General features: G+C 38.6%; 1 protein-coding gene across 4 annotated transcripts in view; it reads left to right on the forward strand.

Moving 5' to 3' along the window:
- The window catches only part of LOC139813868 (tyrosine-protein kinase Dnt), a 116,097-nt gene that overhangs the window by 21,209 nt on the left and 74,781 nt on the right, over positions 1-20,107 (forward strand). For 2 of the 4 annotated variants that reach the window (XM_071779677.1, XM_071779678.1), the window contains exons 1-2: positions 8,900-8,992; positions 19,585-19,700. The exons of 1 other annotated variant lie outside the window; for it this stretch is intronic. Coding sequence is in view for 1 of the 3 variants with exons in the window: in XM_071779675.1 (XP_071635776.1) it covers positions 8,866-8,992 (127 nt within the window). In the remaining 2 variants the exon portion in view is untranslated. Of the gene's footprint in view, positions 1-8,413; positions 8,993-19,584; positions 19,701-20,107 lie in introns of those variants that run through there. One more of the 4 variants, XM_071779675.1, reaches the window with a different exon arrangement.

The raw sequence follows: 20,107 nt of genomic DNA on the forward strand, positions 1-20,107 counted from the left end.
TTTCAATATTTCATCGCTTAAATCTTTAAGATTTGGAAGCAAAAGATATATCAAAGCTTTTTATATATGCATTATCTCTCACAAAACCGTAATTTAAATGCATGTATGCAATGTGTAAATGTATGTGTGTGCGCAGTGTGTATTGAAGCTCGGGTGTGTGGGGGTTCGTTAAGCCCAAAATGATTGTGCGGATCGGTAATCCTTGCGGAGGTCCGGGATATCGCGAGCTACGATCAAGGGTCGTCGTTGATGCTATGACGCCGGGAATCGATTCCTGGACTATCGTTATCACAGCCATGATTGACGTCAAATGTAAATGACTATTATAGAGACAGAAGTAAAAGCGCAATTATCGCTTTTGTCGCTTGTAATTGCTTTAAATTCTTTTAGAAACATAGCAGGAATATTAGAACTTTTAGAAAATAATCGGAACTTTTTGCAAATCGCACATATTTAGTTTTACATCCGAAGTTTTCTAATTAAATCGCAAATAGCGATCTTATGCCAATTAAATTACTTTACATTTATAATTATTATAAAATTATAAAATTACTAAAAATATTACTCTAAAAAACTTGCTATATAGTAATAACTTAATATTATTATAACTATGAAAGAGAGAGAGTCCGACTTAGTATAATATTATATAATATTATATAATAATTTTGACAATTTAACATAATCGAAATATTGCGAGCATTGCGCGTCGCCGCCCGGCGTCGCGGTGCAAGGTGCAAGACGTGCAAGTAGTCTAAATATTGAGAGTGTCGTACGAAATGCCGCGCGAGTATGTGTGCTAGCGATTACACTTAATTAACTAACGTGTTTTCGCAAATAGATACATCTGTGCCACGAAGAGGCGACGACGAAGAGACAAGAGAGCAGAAGAAGGCCAAAGAGATACCGGGACACCGGATGATGGCGGAGCAATCGCGAGGTGAGCACTTCATAACCTATTTCGATGTTTATTGTTTATTCTGTTGAAATGTTGATGGAAGCAATCATTTGTTTGCGCAGTGCATTTCAAATCACTGTGCAATATACAAAATATTTTAAATTATATCTTAAGATTCTTCAAAGCACTTAGCAAAATATGTATTTATAATATATTTAATGTTAATAAATACGTATAAAATACTTCAAATTGCCAATTCAATCAAAATTTCCAATACATAAATACTTTCTCCATCAAAACGAAAATGTATTTTCTACGTATATAAAACTCCTTTTAAATCGCGTACTTAATTAACTATTCAAATCCTCATTGAAAGAAAGAAAAACAATTTGCGTGTAAAATTTATTATTAATATATTGCCAAATTTATTACTACACATTTATTTTATTACACGCATTAATCAAATTGCGTCAAATTAGGATACTATAACAATTCCATTATAGAACTCTCAATTGAATGAAATTAATCGTTTTAGACAACGATTCCACAAAACTGACAAAACAATCGTTTTATGCTAACGAGTCCACGTAATATAAAGCATAAAATTTGCGACAGTAGCTTATTCATTGAAATGTAAGAAATAAAATATCTGGCTCAAAAGTCACGAGTAATTTTATCTATTGTATTTTTTGATACGGGACGAGATACGGGAGATATATCTCAATAATGGGAGAATATATGTTGATCTCGTTGTACAAATAACAGTGACAGAGATCTCACTGTTTTTATTATATAAAAAAATTGTAAAATATTTGTATGCAATAATTTGAAAAACAGTAATTGTCATCGATCCTTTGTCGAAATTATCGGAGGCAATCCCCGAAAGATGCCGGATTATTTTCTTTTTGATGCGGCGGGTCCTTTGCTTAACTTCGTGGACCGATCCTGTGGGATTTGACAAAAGCAGGGTGTTTTGAGGTCGCTCTCCACCATGAGAATCGTTCCTTTTTTGTGTTGTTTACCAATCAACGTGCCATGCGTCTGTGCAGGATGGCACGCTGATTGGTAGACGACATTCTACGAATTTAAAAAAAATACTAAGAGTTCTAATAGCAGTTTTTATAGTTCTACAACTGATAAAAATTAGAAAGAATTCCTCATTTCTTATATTAAAAAATCGAAATTGAAAAAATGTGCTAACCTCGCGAAATCTAACACGACACTCTTGTTTCTAAAGAAGCAAAACGCGTTGAATATTATAATATTTGACAAGAGTTCTCGATAGTTATATGTATACGAGTGTTCCACACATATATACAGTGTTTCAGATATTCCAGTAATTAACCATTTTTAAACAATTTTTTATATCCACGTCTAGCACGACACTTACAATTTGTGAAGATGTGTTAACTCTGTTAAAAATTGTTTTCACTAAGTGTCGTGCTGTAACTCTTGTAGAACCAAGTACTGTCGAAAATAATCTCGTTAGAACTGCGGAAAATCATCAGCATGACACATTACTAACAATAAATGTCGACAGTGTCGTGCTGAGTGCGGATATAAAAAATTGTTATTTGGTGGAGTATCGATCGGGTATCGATCTGAAATTGTACATATGTGATGCGAAATTCGAATAGAACTATCGGAAACTCTTGTCAAATTTTACAATATTCAATGTATTTTAGTACTTTAGAGCAGAAAATGTACTAGATTCACGAAGTTGCATGACATTTTTTCAATTTCGATTTTTTAATATAAGGGACTCGTTTAAATTTTTATCAGGAACTGTAGAACTATGAAAAGTGCTATTAAAACTCTTATTAGTATTTTTTTGAAATTTGTAGAATGTTGTGCCAACTTCACAAACGTGCGTGTGCACGTCATGGCCAAAGGGCGGCCATGATGAAAGGGGCTTCGATTTAGCTAAATCGTCGAGCTAATAATAATTCATTAAACGTCATGATAACGCAATCGTTTCATAAGGCCTATAACACACGTCAGTAATCGCAGTATTATTTCCTGCGAGGAACATAAATTAATAAATTCATTAATGAGTTTTTTAGTCGCGGTTGCTTGTTATTTAACGCTTAATAAGCTCCATAATTGTAAACGAATAATTAATAATTGCCTGCCGCATAATTAATTGTCATTTATGAACATACCTATTACACACAGCCAATAATTTTGTGTCTGGTACAAAAATCGTGAATTCTGTATTATTATACGCATTTCCGACATTTTTGAGTAATTTGTTATTTATAAAATTAAATGTATAAGCAGCTCGATTATATATTTTGTAATAATGTTGTATTTGTAACATTGTATTTTGATGAAATTTATATCGTATTGTATATAAAATAAGTCATGTGAAAAATAATGAATTATGCACAGACAAAAATTGAATAACACATGTGTAAAGAAAAGACTGCCGATTACAAACGGCGGGAATGGCGAAAGGTCTTTACGGTTTGTTTTTACTGAATAAAAGTTCGAGACTTTAAAATTAAAAGTGTAGCCTAATATAATTTATAAAAATGTATGTCTATGATCAAGTCAACCAAAGTATATCTAACTGCAACGATATTCGGTGATAAAATCGAGCAGTTTATATAAAAAGATACGATTTCTTGCATATATTTCTAACGATAATAAAATAATACGATAATAAATGACAATAATAAAAAGTGTAACAAAAAATCTGATTAATATAAAGTATCAATTTCGCGATAATTATTCTCTATTAATGAAATAAATTTATTATTAATTATTTTTGGACTTATAACAAAGTAACGCTTCCATTAGAAGGATCTTTTGATTCATTTCAGTTAAAGATAAGAGGACGGCCAATGTGTGGTCAATCGATCACAGCAATCAAACATTTGCGGATGTTACACACATTTAGTTTGTCTTGATTTAATCAGGAATTTGGCGGAGTGTTTATTTGGCTCTCTGAAAATTACTGATATAACGATAACATTATTAAGATAAACATATTATTAACGTAATATAGATAAATATATATATAAATAGCTATGACAAAATTAGCTTCTTAAAGTTATATATATATAATTTAAACAAAAATTTAATTTTATTAGCTATAAATCTGTTTTTTTTTTAAATGTGTTCTAAAGCGAAAGATTCATTGAAAGCGTAGATATGAAAACAGTGGAGAAATTTATAAAGAATCCATTTAAAAATTTATTTGCGAAGCGTTGCAAGCTATAATTAATTCTCAGTGTAAATCATACAAAATACTAGAATCGATATGACACGCGAAGGTGTATATCGCTTATCAAGAAGCGTACAATCCGGAATATAGTTGCTCGAAATGTGTTGAATTGTGAAAATCATAATAATTCAGTCTGGAACGCTGGAAATCCCCGGCGGCATTAAGTTGAAATAAGAGGGACGACGAGGAAGAAATATAAATGTAAATATTAATACAGAGAGAGAGTTGGGCTACTATGGATCTTAAGAGCCGAGGGGAGACTTCCTCCACGAGCTTGCTTCCCTAGCCTCTTTCGTTCGCTCAAATATTTAATGGATTCGGCTAGATCCACTCTTAGCTTTAGGTATATTCGTGTAACTTTCCTTATATGTGCGCAGATTGAGTTCGTGTGCCGTCCAATTTATATACGCACATACATACGCTATACGCTTGCGTGATTCTGCGCACGGAAGCTCGAACTACATCCTCAGAAGTTGTAGTCCGATTCACATTTCTCTCTGGTGAAATTACTTTTGCAATCAGGTAGAATGCATTTTTCAACGATAAGTCAAATTACATTGAACAATATGCAATTCGTATAAGACGAGAAAATATTATATTGAAAAATGTCATGGATGGAGCAAGATGAAATATATTCTTAAGTTATAAATCTCTAAAAGTTTCAATCAAACCTTTACTGATTTATTGCTAGAAAATGGTGAGAAAATAGAAAAATAGGATACCAGTTATATAGAGATATAATTATATGAGATTTGGGACTCTCTTTCTCTCTTTGTGCTTTTTATACAATTTCTTTAATATAAAACAAGAATTTATAAATTATAATACCTTCTATTGATCATGTTGCGCAGTTTGCGGTATTATTGCATGCTTGCAACTTCTTTCCACGAACGTAATGACATTTCGTTCGTACATCGAGCATCAATGTCGTCGCATCGACGAGTCGTCAATAAATATTAATCACTCCGTCAATCACTCCGCGAAGCATCTGTTTGCGTGTAAGCGCGAGGGCGGCGCGGTTCCACGAAAGAAAGAGCGAAGGAAACGAACAAAAAACGGTCTTTAATTATTTGCGATCGGCTCAGCGGCGCGGGCGCGGCGAGTCCCGCGGGTGTGTTCCGCCGCCGGAGTTCGACGGAGAGTTAATTAATCCCGCGGTATAATTAAAGCGCCGTTTTGTCGAGCATCGCGGGGGGTAGGACGGAAGAAGGGGGACCAGAGGAATGGTCCGCTCTCTGGAAGTTAAACTCTACGCGAAGATCAAATTGTGAATCCCGAGGCTGCGAACTGTCCGGCGAGGGACTGTCGCCAGAGCTGAGGGTGGAAAGGAAGTGGCCTCTGCGACACGACAGGGATAGCCGGGGACCGATTTAATTAAATTCTAACGCTTTCGGACAACGCGCGCGCGAGCGGCGTCGTCGATCGCGCGCCGATATCTCCGACCTTTCCCCACCCGAGATCACGGGGCACGAGGAATCGGCGCGGGTGATCTGGACCGACAGGCGAGATCATTCGAAATTATTTCTTTCGTCGTTACGTTGCCTCCGCCCTTTCGTGTGTCGGGCTTAAAGCTCGTCAGTGACGATATTGCGTGCTAACGAAGCCAGGACCCGGGGATACGAAGTCGCGAACACGAACGGGCGGGGAGGGTGGGTACCATTACGACGAAATTTCATGACTCCAAGTGGATTGAAAAGTTTTTGATGTTATTGGACGCCGAACGTCAATTTCGTCGTTGTTCGCCGAGTCGTGGCCGTTAATCGGCACTCTGTCGTCACGTCAACAACGAGCTCGATAGAATTACGAGCGACAAAGGTTTCCGGTATTATTTCGAAATTATATCCGTAAATCCGATTCATTTCACGTCTTTATATATTTATACTGCAAAATAGGTTTGTCTATTCAAAAATAAGCTATATCTCCCAAACGCAAAATAAGAATCGTTTGAAATTTTGTATTCTGTCAATAAATGTTGCGAGAAATTATATCCAAAAGCAATGGTTGTGTTAGAGAAACGATTAGTTACGTAAATAAACAATTAAACCTGCAAAATAGGTTTGTCTACTCGAAAATTAGCTATATCTCCCAAACGCAAAATACGAATCGTTTGAAATTTTGTATTTTGACAATAAATGTTGCGAGAAATAATATCCGATAACAAAGGTTGTGTTAGAGCAACGATTAGTTACGTAAATAAATAATTAAACCTGCAAAATAGGTTTCTCTACTCGAAATTAGCTATATCTCCCAAACGCAAAATACGAATCGTTTGAAATTTTGTATTCTGACAATAAATGTTTGCGAGAAATAATATCCGATAACAAAGGTTGTGTTAGAGCAACGATTAGTTACGTAAATAAATAATTAAACCTGCAAAATAGGTTCGTCTACTCGAAAATTAGCTATATCTCCCAAACGCAAATACGAATCGTTTGAAATTTTGTATTCTGACATAAATGTTGCGAGAAATAATATCTGATAACAATGGTTGTGTTAGAGAAACGATTAGTTGCGTAAATAAACAATTAAACCTGCAAATAGTTCGTCTACCCGAAAGCGCGCGCGCGCACACACACACTAACACACACGCGCACATACACACACACACACACACACACACAAAATTTTAACTGACTTTTGTGAGCTATCTTATTTTGTAACCCGGGGCCCTTACACCACTTATTCGGCCCTGGTCAGCCGCTAATGCTGGCCGCTAGTTTCAGCTTCATCGCGGGCGGCAGGGCGCGGGCTGCGAAAATAGCGAGGGAATATGCATCGTCCGCGGATTGCACGGGGGAAAAAAACTATCCACTTGCGCGCTTTTTTTTCCAACGGTTTATCCGGTTTTGCGCTACTGCCGGAATATTGCCTCTGATTGAAAAATCGCGCAAAGGTGCGCGCCCGCTACTCGACGCGATATCGAGAGGATGCTCGAACGATCATTGAACATATTCCGCGTGATCGTCGATAACGTTTGAGATCAAAAGCGATGCTGGCAGTAATCACTAGATACAGCTTTTGCAGTTATAGACGACGTTACACTGTAATTAGCAAATATTTGCGGCCACCGAGTACGTCCTCATGGTTGGAAATAGGCCAACCACAATGATATATCTCCATGGAAACGCTTCAACCAAGGACCTTGCACATTTGTAATATGTTCACCACCTTTGTCATACCCTCGTCATTTGTGAATTTTCAGAGACATATGGCAGAATGAATAATAAATCTTTTACACAAACACTGGTTATTTTAAATATGCATAATATTTTTGCAAGAATAGCAGAACAGATGCTTTATTTTATAAACGCTCGCGCACGCAACACTCGTCTGTTATAAATATTTTAAAAAATTTTATTTTGTATTAAATAATTGAGAAATTATTTTGATGAGTGATTATTTAAATTTGTATTTCGTTATATTACAGATATTGAATGAAAAACATCTGTTTTGTAGCGACGAACTTATATCACGGTATAAAAATATGAAATAGAAGGGAGAACATTTCAGTTTCAAACTGATATACGCGTTTGTGAAAACATAATTTATTCACGAGGATTGTATATAATGCAGAAAAATAAAAATCAGCAATCCATTTTATATTAACGCTTGGTGGTGCGTATATATAACGTAGAAAAATCGGGAATAAAGTTTCTTCATAGAACGTATAAATATTTTAAATAATTAAACCTGCAAAATAGGTTCGTCTACTCGAAAATTAGCTATATCTCCCAAACGCAAAATACGAATTGTTTGAAATTTTGTATTCTGACAATAAATGTTGCGAGAAATAATATCCGATAACAATGGTTGTGTTAGAGAAACGATTAGTTGCGTAAATAAACAATTAAACCTGCAAAATAGGTTCGTCTACCCGAAAGCGCGCGCGCGCATACACACACACACACACACACACACACACACACACACACACACACACAAAATTTTAACTGACTTTTGTGAGCTATCTCATTTTGAAACCCGGGGCCCTTACACCACTTATTCGGCCCGCTAATGCTGGCCGCTAGTTTCAGCTTCATCCGCCCGCGTGTCATTTTCGCGATGTTTATCCGGCCATCTATTTTTGACGACATAATTTACACCTTACACCGGGACACGCAATGCGTACGCATGCATACGCACTGTTTTTCTAGCAATCCGTCACATACCGTACGTGCATAATACGCGTTCCGTACGCGATATAGGTGACTGGCCGCATAGGCGCAAGCGCGACCAGACTCGCCGTCGAAAACGATGGACGTACAGTCGCTCGGCACTCAGTCGAGCACCGACGTCGTCGACGACGACGTCGTCTCCTCCCTTGCGCCAGGACGCCACCCTAATCTCCGTCATCGCGCACCGCAGTGCCATGTGATCGTCTCGCCGTTCGAGAACGCGCTCGATTATGAACGACTTATGACAGCACACGCGCGAACGAGACACTGAAGAGGCTGACAATTGTTGAAATTCGCTTTTCTCTATGTATCGTACATGTGGATGGACGAAATTTTTTCCACAATGATCGCTTATGACGATTACAAAGCGCGCTGAATTTTTGCGAGCGCGGTAATCGAGAGACTCTTAAATATATCTCGAGGAGTGGCGCGAGAAATGGCAGGGCACGTCCGTGGATGGAACCACGTGCGCGAGCAGTCGGTGCCGAAGCGAACGATAGGTGTTGAAGTTGAAACTAACTAACTTGATTAGGCAGGTGCGTGGTACGTACGGAGCATATAAGACAATGCGGTGGTGTGGTGGTCCTTGCGATCTCCTGCGGCGCAACATTTTCGTCCTCCTGTTTCTGATCGGCTGCAGCGATGGCTATTTTAATATATTCATCAGCCATTCCCAGGTCATGAAGCTTTTAGGTATGTAGGACTCGATGTCAAAACAAATGTGAGAAGGAAGTAGAGGAAACTAAATAAATAGTCACCAGGACGAATTAAAATATGTAGAAATTAGATTTTATTTCACTCTATAAATCTGCATAAAATTAATCAAATTTGTAAAAGTAATATAAAAAAAAAGATATGTTTGAAAGAGTAAATATGAAAAAAAGAAAAGTACTTGCATACAAATTGCATAATTTATTTACGTTTATATTTGATTCATACTGGTGCCTATTGTGTTTGTGATACAACGTGAAATTTTTCAAATATGCAAATTTTTTGTTCGAATGAACATAGGTTTAGCCGTCTGTTTAATTTTTTTAATATCAAGATTGGAATATGATTTGAAATGTTGAATGTATAAATAAAAAATTTTATGCATTTTGTTTGAATATAGTCCTATTTGGATTCAACATCCATTGAAGCAAAGTTTTAGCACTTTTCAGTGCGATTCAATTAACTAATAAAAAATAACTTTGATAAAAATAATCTTTGCTACTTAAGTTTGTGCATTACAAATAGAAATTATCTATTTAAAATTTATTACAAGCAAGTTTGCTAACACAAAGACATACTCATCCGACATTGATTGCAGAGTAACTTTAATTATACCTGATTTATTAATAGAACAATCTATTATCTTCTTGCGAGCAATCTTTTTCTCGTGACACCGTGTCATCCTAACTCCACCCGTTAATTGCAAAAGTGTTAAAATTCTCGTCCCGTCCTGCCCGGCGTTACTTTTTCCATTCAATCTAAACTCTCACGTACATTTCCGCGTGGCGGGTAAACATGAAAATTTCCTCTCCCGCGACTTGTTAACAGGTCCCATTACAATTGCACGTCGGGCGCGGTATTTTCTTAAGGTAAACGAAAGCCGGCGAACGCGCGAAAAAAGGTTGCCCAGAGAGAATCTGCGAAACCGGACGATTTATTATGTTGTCGCACTGTCGGTGTTTGTGCGTGTGAAGTCGACCAACAATAAAAATCACTTTAAACATATAATATAAACAATAGAAGATAAATGAAGAGTGACGTAGCGGGATGGTTAAGAGGATATTATAATTTTAGTATAAAAAAATCAAGCATTTCTCAAAATTAACAGACGTACGACATGTTAAGAATAATATAGATTTTTATACATAATTAGCTTGGAATTTTGATATATATTATCAGCAAGAATCCTGATTTATGAGGGAAAATCCTCGAGTTTCATGTATCTCATAACGAATTCTGTCGATTAAATATAAAAAATAAGGTTCTAAAAATATATATAGAACATTTCCGTTATACAAAAATTGATAGTTTCTCGTTTGAATTAGGATTTTAATTAATTAAAATAAATAGGGACTGTTAATATTCTTTATTATCTCGGAACAAACATCAAAGGTACTTATATGCATAACATAAGCATAATAATGTTAATTAGCATCGGAATACTCTCTTTCCGCTTTTACGATTATAATCGCCGTTGTGACTGTGTTACCCCTTGTACCTTATCTAATTCCGCCTCTTTAGCGTTCGCATCGTTCTACATCTCCCCAGGGCGCAATTAACGCGATTGTAAAGCGTCGCGAGGGAAAAATTCTTTCGCGAGAGATTCTCGTTGCGGCACGGTTTTAACGAACGCGGGCGGAAAAACTTGAGGTCATGTGGCGGTATATCGGGGGATGGTTTTACACCGCTTTGTGGCATCGCGAGCGACGGCGCGGCGGCGGCGAAATCGCGGGATGGGCCGGTGAAAGAGCGAATTAGCGTCGGGACCGCTTATGGCGAGTATGCGGAGTGTCATTTCAGCAATTTGCGGCATGAGCCACTCGTTTTAATGGTTGCCGGCCATATACCGGGTCGAAGTCGACGCTCGCGCGCGCGCACATATGCACCTAGAAAGTCTCCGTTCCACGTTCCATTCGATATCACTTTCCGGCTTCGTGATTCATGTATCGCGCGCGTGGTTGCGCCGCACCACCGTGGACCAGACGTTCTCCGCGCGACGTCGGTCGATTGGGTCGGAGGGCCCGATGAGGACCACGCTCGACCGGGCGAACGGTTGGTGGACGGCCAGGGGAGGAAAAAAAAAGTGGAATCGCCGTATTTACGAGCGACCGGCGGCTCGTGACTCTTCGAAAATCGAGGCAATCCCGGCGGTCGCGACACTCCGAATGGCAGAGCGATCTGACACGTTCCGCTGGGTGCGTGTGCCATGCCGTGCTGCAGCGGTATAGATTGCGCTACGGCACTTTCGTATATTTCGCGTTAATCGCGAAATATGGCACGTCGGCGAGTGTGCGAAAAAAAAGGGGGAAAAGAGATGCACGCAGAAGTGAATTCGTTCGCGAACTGAAAGCGCGGGTCGGCGAAGTTTAACGTATTTTTTTTTTAATTTGTTGGTTTATCCGGCGCAGTCCATTTGGCGATGAATAATTGCGCATTTATTCGCTAGAAATGGGAGTGGAGAAAGTGGAATAATATCGAAATGCGGCAAGTATAGATATGAAATATTTACGATAAATTCAAGTTTCGCAATATATATACCGATGTAGAGTATATTAGATTAGTTCGGCTTTTGGTAACTTTGGAAATATATAATTGAATTTCGCCAGAATTATGCGAGTAGTATGAGGATATATTTGAGATAAATGAAGATAAACCCCCATGCGAGTGATATAAAATGTCTTCTATTAATTTTAATAATATTTTTTTTAGCGCATGTAAAGTAACTTTTCTATCAGAAAAATTTGTACGACAGCATCATTTCTCTCTCTTTCTTATCTTTAAAAAACTACGGGGGGGGAGAGAGGAGTACTCTTTAATTATACATACATATTTTTTTATTAACTTTATTTAAAATTAATCCAATCTTTTATTCTATGCAACTGTTACTAATTCATGCAATTCGGTTATATAGAAGCAAAACATTTTGTTGACGGTTGGTTAAAGTTAACTGTTTCATCTTATATAGTTTATACAACATCGAGCAAATTTAACAAAAAGGACGGTGGCTCTGTACCTTAAACGAGTCTATTTTTCAAGTGGCCCCGAGCGGCCCACGGATCTCTAGATACAGGGTAATCTTCGTCACATTTCGGATTCTGTCGTTGGAAGGACGGAAGAGCGGGGGGGGGGGCGATGGGAAAGTGAAAGGGTTGCTCCTGAGAGGAGGTAAGCGGTGGGGCAAGTTTCGTCGCCGGGGCTCTCGAAAGTCACTTAACTTAGATTGCACGAGCGAAATGACTTTACTTCCCCGGAAAACTTCGTTCCGTTGGAAAGGCATCTCTTCTCTGCAAGTACCCAAAAAAAAAAGAAAGAGATAGAAAAAAAGGAGCGGGGAATAAGGATGAAGAGAGAAAGGCTGACAGAGATGGAGCGAAAGAAAGGCAGAGTGTGTGCGCGAGAAAGGCGGTTGAAGGTGGTGTGTTACGTAGAGATGGAGGGACGGGGGGGAGCGAAGGAGAGAAAATACTCACCGCCACCTTCCGCGCGTACACGCCCTCCCGTTTCCACGCTCTGCGAGGACGAAGATACGAGTCGACTATTACCTGACACCTCCGTGCGGATTCAGCATTTACTTCCGCCGTCGAGTTCAGAACGTTTACACGGGGTTTGCTCTGATTGGGCAGGGGATTTCTCACCGTGTGATGAAAGGCGCGGGATGAGCTTGCGCTTTGAAGTAATATCCTTATTCCTCGAATGGAGTTGTCTCTCGGCAACCTGGATTTACTACCGAAATTGCTTCGCGCTAGTCAACTGGTCTCTCACGGCTTCAACGGTGTTAGAGTATCGAGTTTTCCACCTCTTCTAAGCTAGCAGGACCAAATTGGCAGAATCAAACCGGACCTATCAGAATATTTAGTACCCATTTTGTACTATTTTGTACCACTAATAACAATTTTGTATCCTGTGCCATTTCGGAGAAAATCGTGGCGGTGCTACCTTAGCATTAAGCTAGAAAGACCACAAGGAAAAAAAAGAAAATTAAATACAGAAATTTGAAGGACTGAATTTGTACTAATTTGTACCATACAAATAAACTTAATATATTCATCCCTTCTGCTTCAAACAGCTCCTAATAGAACTCAGTCCTATTAGTCTCAAGAGTAAAGTACTCGTTCTCATCAGCAGAATCAATTGCTACTTGTAAACTCGATTCAGGATAATTTGTATCACAAAAATATGAAGTTTCAAATTTTGTACCTTAGCCGTTTGATGGAAAACTACCCCCGATCCCTAACAGTCTCAAGAGTGAAGTACTCTTTCTTTTTATTTTAGTGTTCAAAATTTAGTAAACAATATTTAGTCGTAAAATACTTTTATTCATTTTAAGTACAGTTCTCTCTTAAGCCAGGAAGATGGGATGGTTTTCTTGCAAAGGGGTTGTAGCTCAATAATCAAAATGCGCGTATTTTAAGAGTTTATTCTTAGAGTTTATACGCTATACGAATTATATCCGCGATACGATATATTTAAATTTTTCTCAACATTTTTCTCTTGAGTTGAATCAATTAAAGGGTTGTTTCGGGGTTAAGAGGATGAGATCAAAAATCCAAACTATATCATTTTGGAAACTCATAAATAGCTCCTAATTCTGCCGTAAAAATTAATTCAATATCTATTTTTAAACGTTGACTCAGCCCCCCATAAAAAATATTAAATTCCTGTTCAGTGTGACAAGCTCAAAAATTTTAATCTGCAGGATATAAAAGCTCACAAATAGCTTGTAATTTTGCGCTATTTTTTTTTAATTTCTGCAAGGTGGGGGGGGCCAGCTCAACAGGGGTCTTACTAGTATTTGGGGCGAACACGAAGCAGTTCAGATTTACTATGCTTTCATCTGAATCTGACCGATCGGAACCGATCGCTTTCAATTATTTCATTTTATTTTTCCTGTCGTTGACATAGCTCTAAAAATTCGCGAAAGGATATAATCTGACGGGTGTGTGAAGCTGGCACTCCTACTTTAAAATTCGATAGTTCTGATTAGAGAGTTTCAGCTTCTTTTCGAAGAGTATCTACACGATTTATGTTGACGAGTTCTAATGCTTTTCGCTTGACTAGCGCACAATTCCTGATATTACGAGATCGCAAGGTCACGCTATGCTACAGGTAATAAGCGAAATATATACATGGAAAAAAAATGATGTATCAACAGCATCATTTTTTGCCAGCCATTCTATTAGCCATCTTATGCCGGGTACTCACTAAGACCGTGCAACGTGCAACGCAACGATTGCTGAAACTAGTGAGTACGTCTTATTTCGGAACACATTGTGAAAAAATTGTAGCAACCGTTGCGTTGCACGTTGCACGGTCCTAGTGAGTACCCGGCCTTAGGTTTTGCGGCGAAACGCAACAGGCAGAGTATACTAATGTCCAGCAGCCGTAAGTCAACCACGAATTTCTAACACACGTATTTGCGTTGAGAGTATACTAAGCTCATCTTAAATCGGAGATATAATCACGGAGGGAGTTTGTTATGCCGGATACTCACTAGAACCGTACAACGTGCAACGCAACGGTTGCTGCGTAAATACGTCTTATTCCGGAACAAACACATTGTAAAAAAATTGTAGCAACCGTTGCGTTGCACGTTGCTCCTAGTGAGTACCCGGCTTTATACGAGTAATATTGATATAAATCTCACAGCATCGATATATACGCGTATTAAAGATGCAATGATAAAATTATCGTTGCATTTTTAATAAGCAACGATAAGATTATTGTTAAACAATATCAATGAGTAAAACGCATAATTTAATGCATTAAGTACAAATAATCATGACGAATTAAAAAGTTAAAAGTTACGTGCAACGTGCGTCGGACCTACTACCGGTAATCACGCTGGCCATGGCGGCCTCGCTCCCGTCCACGTTGTTAACAGTGGCAAAGCTACTACCTTTTGTGAATCGTGGCAGAAAGGAGCGCGAAAAAAGTAGCGGATCCGTGTTAGAAAAACTGCGCTGGTGCGAGCACTGTCGTATTGTATCGACCGAGTTAGGCTGTCTTAGGTCTTTGATTCTCTGCACGAGTTCCTTTGGGCCTAGAGTTAAAGTCAATTGATCTGGTGATACGAATATATAGCCTCTCCCAGTCAAGTCATGCGCCCACCTCCCAGTGGTCTCGCTGGAACGTTGCAATGGGGCTGTTCTGATTCAGTACGGCTCGGTCGCAAGATCTGATGTCGGCTGGTCGGCGCGCTCTGCAGTAACCAAGCGACGTCAATGGCGATCTGAATGCGCCACTAAAGGCCTGTAGTGATACGGGCCCAAGTACCGCTGTCCATGGTGAGTTGTGGGGCCAAGAAAGGGCACGGTTATCTGGGGAGCTCTCGGCTGTCAATCCGTTTGCTCTCCAACACGTAGTAAATATGAAAAAGTCAAGAATGAATCTTCATGCCCGGGTTCTCGGATGGTCACGTGCAAGCGATGCGAAAGTGGTGACTCGGTTAGTACGGAGACACCCAGTGAGTACATAGCTGGTCCCTTGAGAGTAAAAGCCAGTTATCGGGTATAGAAAAGATTACGCCTCTTGACGCACGAGACTCGTGCCGTGGCCCCCAGTAGCCTTCTTCTTCTTCTTTGATTTTATGGCACCTAATCCTCCTCGGGATCACATAACGGCCAAGAACAAGTCGAAGATAATAAATACAGACTCGAAAGATTCAATCTAATCTCGGCGCTGATGGCATTAGTAATCTTCAAAAATTATTCAGGACAAAACACGTCCGAATATGTCCACGGTCTCCACGAGATTTGCCCCCAGTAACCGTGTCAAATTAAAATAGAAACAAGTTATAGTAATAAGTTATTTCGTGAATGGATATCCATGTGTGTCAAACGTAGTGCACTGGCATTGCGTTTCAAGCATACCCGGCGCCGGGGCTCGACTCGCAGCGATGGCGGGAATCGCGTCCGCTTCTCCCACGTTGCAAGGCCAGCCAACTTCGACACCCCGGCTAAAGTAAAAGATAATCGCATGCTTCAATTGGTCTAGTGACGCGAATATATAGCCTCTCCCAGTCAGGTCATGCGCCCACCTCCCAGTGGTCTTGCTGGAACGTTGCAATGGGGCTGTTCTGATTCAGTACGGCTCGATCACAAGATCTGATGTCGACTAGTCGGCGCGCTCTGCAGTAACCAAGCGACGTCAATTGCGATCTGAATGCACCACTAAAGTCCTGTAGTGATACGGGCCCAAGTACCGCTGTCCATGGCGAGTTGTGGGGCCAAGAAAGGGCACGGTTATCTAGAGAGCTCTCGGTTGTCAATCCGTTTGCTCTCCAACACGTAGTAAATATGAAAAAGTCAAGAATGAATCTTCATGCCCGGGTTCTCGGATGGTGCACGCACGATGCGAGAGTGGTGACTCGATTAGTACGGAGACACCCAGTGAGTGCATAGCTGGTCCCTTGAGAGTAGGAGCCAGTTATCGGGTATAGAAAAGATTACGCCTCTTGACGCACGAGACTCGTGCCGTGGCCCCCAGTAGCCTTCTTCTTCTTCTTTGATTTGATGGCACCTAATCCTCCTCGGGATCACATAACGGCCAAGAACAAGTCGAAGATAATAAATACAGACTCGAAAGATTCAATCTAATCTCAGCGCTGATGGCATTAGCAATCTTCAAAAATTATTCAGGACAAAACACGTCCGAATATGTCCACGGTCTCTACGAGATTTGCCCCAGTAGCCGTGTCAAATTAAAATAGAAATAAATAGTAATAAATTATTTCGTGAATGGATATCCATGTGTGTTAAACGTAGTGCACTGGCATTGCGTTTCAAGCATACCCGGCGCCGGGGCTAGATTCGCAGCGGTGGCGGGAATCGCGTCCGCTTCTCCCACGTTGCAAGGCCGGCCAACTTCGACACCCCGACTAAAGTGATAGATAATCGCATGCTTCAATGAGCTTGGAACTCTTAAGGAGGGTCGTTCAGCGCCAACACGTGAGATTCGTGAGATAACTATAATATGTCCATAAACCTTTTATCCTTTCTGCCATAATTCACAAAAGGTAATAAGCGATTCACAAAGTGTAACAAATAATGTTCACATGATAATTTTAAATGCCATAATCTACTTTACACTAATCTACTTTAAAATAAATATTAACTCATTACGCGTCATTAATCCATTTATCATAACTTTCTCTTTTCCCTCATGTGTAAAATATATTATTCTTAAAATAGTTACTGTTGGTGACGTACAACAAATCTTTTGATATAACATACTGTTCTTCTCCATAAATTTCACTGATTTCTCATCCTTAGACTCAAATTCAACGGTCGAGTATTCAAAACGTTTTACCCCTTTAAATACTACTGTGGATGATTGTAAATTCATACGTACAGTTTTATTTATTAGATCGTGAAAAATTTAAACTCAAGATTTTATAATGCTCTAATGATTCGATAATATTCCAACAACTTTCGCAGATAAAAAAATTATTTTATATACATTTTACATTAGTGATATATATTAACAATATTTAGACCTTGATAAAAATATGTACACGGAAAGAACGATTTTGCTGAAGTAGGTATCTAAAAACAAAACAAGTAACTTCCGTCGCCAGTAAATAATTCAAAACAACAGTCGTTTTGGTTCGACCCAACTGGCCAAATTATTATTATATGTAAAAATATTAATTTAGCCAGTTGGGTCGAACCAAAACGACTGTAGGTATCTAAAAATTTAGCTAGATACAGATCTAAAAATAATTTTGTTGCACCATCAAAATAATTATACTAAGTCGCTAAAATATGATAATGCTGTATAAAATTTTGACATTTTAGCAATCAGTTTAGGTGTTCTACATAATTATTTTGATGATCCACCAAAATTACTTTTAGATCTTTATTCAGCTAAATTTTTAGACACTTCAGCAAAACCATTCTTTCCGTGTGCTGCATATATACGGTTTTTTAAATAAAAATATGAATTATATCAATTTCTTCCTTGTTATGCAGCATCGAGAATGCAGCAGCGCAGTGCTGCTTGTTAACCCTAGGTATACACAGTGAAGTCTCTAAGACCCCAGCTCAACTTCCTTTTTTCGCGTTTCTGCACTTTTGTCCCCTATATTCTTTTCTTTTTACTCGTATATCTTGAAACTCTTAGGAGTGCGTTCGGTGAACAACAAGGATAAATGATGCATTATGCGCATCATGCGTGAAACGGAACGCATCGATTTAATTCTATCGACTTTTATACATTATGGGCCTATTCATGGATCGATTCTCAATCGATTAAAAAAATAAATAAATAAATTAAATTTTTGCTGAAGTTACGATGACAAATGTGGATGGGATCTCAGAGACTTCACAGAATTACACTCTTAAGCATGTACCGCGTAGTATCTCCAAATTCGAGGTACTAATTTCTAAATGGAAATGACATTTCGACTTACATACTGCTAGGAGATACTTTTCCCGGTGGAGTAGCACAAGGTACGGAATACACACGAGGTACTGATAAAGGAGGAGGTACCGATTGGAGGCACCGCACTTATAAATTCACGGTACAATTTTTTAGGAGGTACAGTCCAGTTTTTTAGGGGGCTTTCCCGTATGACATACGTACCTCGTATACGAGGACTCGGCGTCAACCATGCATGTCGCGACATTTGTTGAACAAAAAACATTCGCGAATAGCAGTGGCATTAGGTGGCATCGACCGTGTCATATCGTTGCTCGAACAAAGGATTCTAGACCGTTTATACGACTGTTATATTATTTACGCAACTAACATAAATATGAATATATTCACAAGCAGTGACATTCGCGGAGTATTTCACGGTGCGTGCCGGGAGTCACAGTGCGAATGCATGGAATACATTCGCAAATTAGACAGTGATACAGCAGCAGCAGCAGCAGCAGAATCGTTTATTTTGTGTATATAATGTAGTCATCCACCGACAAAACATGTATCCGTATTTGATAAAAAACTGGAAGAAACAAGTAATGCAGATATGTAAACTCTTAAGCATGTGTCGCCAAAAATTGTAGGTACGTAATGTACTTCCTGACTTCGAGGTACCATCTTCCCTTCTATTTTTGATGATAATTATGTCCCTCGTAATTACGTAGGGTTTTTATTTCAACATGTACCTCCAATTTTTGGCGACACATGCTTAAGAGTGTATTAGAATAATTTAGATAAATGATATTATTGTAGTTTTCTATTTTTTAAGTTATCATTTGAGTTTTTGAAAACCACTTTTGCCATTGGTCATAAACTTGGGTCAAATTATATTATTTCGAAAAAATAAAATGTAATGATCGCAAGCTATCAGTCAGATTTAGATGAAAGCACAGAAAATCTGAACTGCTTCGTGTTCGCCAAATACTGGGAAGACGAGAAGAGAAGACTGTGCAAGAAATCAAAACCAGCGCCGTAAAACGCGACGTCGTTTTCTCTCGAAAAAATATCCGGCGTCCTGTCGAACCAACGTCGAATTTTTTCGACAAAACCGTCTCGTAAAATTTTATTTCGCGTTCGTCACGATCAAAATCATTCGATCGGAATAATCGTACTTTGCACTTGTCAAAGTATAACGTGTTTGTGAAATTTAGAAGTGCCATGTGAGATCGATGGACTGTCGTAAGTGACAACATCAGGAATATGGTTACCTAGCCGTGTGGTGTTGAAGCAGTGGCGGAACCAACCGACTGCGACGAAACAACGGCTGGTGAGTAAATTTTTTTTATTACATTATATAATTAATTGTTTGCATATTTAATATTTTGATACCATTACATCATAATAATCGAAATTGATTGGTGAATAACTAGAATTATTAAATAAATAATTTTATAAAATATTTTATTTGTGTTGCATCGTGTAAATCAAGTTATGAAAATAATTAAAATAATGAAAACGCATTGTCTGAAACAAAAACCGTATGGAAATTTTGTAAAACCAATAGGACTGGAATCAAAACCGGTACCGTTAAAAATCATTACATCTTAAAAAAATTAAGACCCGAAAATGAAAACATAGAAAACAATGAAGTAACATCTATACGTCGAAATATCATCACTTATTATATAAACAATTCAATTTAATAAAAATTTCATTAAGAAAATTTTAATAAAT

Source organism: Temnothorax longispinosus, chromosome 5 (genome assembly GCF_030848805.1).
Source record: "Temnothorax longispinosus isolate EJ_2023e chromosome 5, Tlon_JGU_v1, whole genome shotgun sequence".
Lineage (NCBI taxonomy): Eukaryota > Metazoa > Arthropoda > Insecta > Hymenoptera > Formicidae > Temnothorax > Temnothorax longispinosus.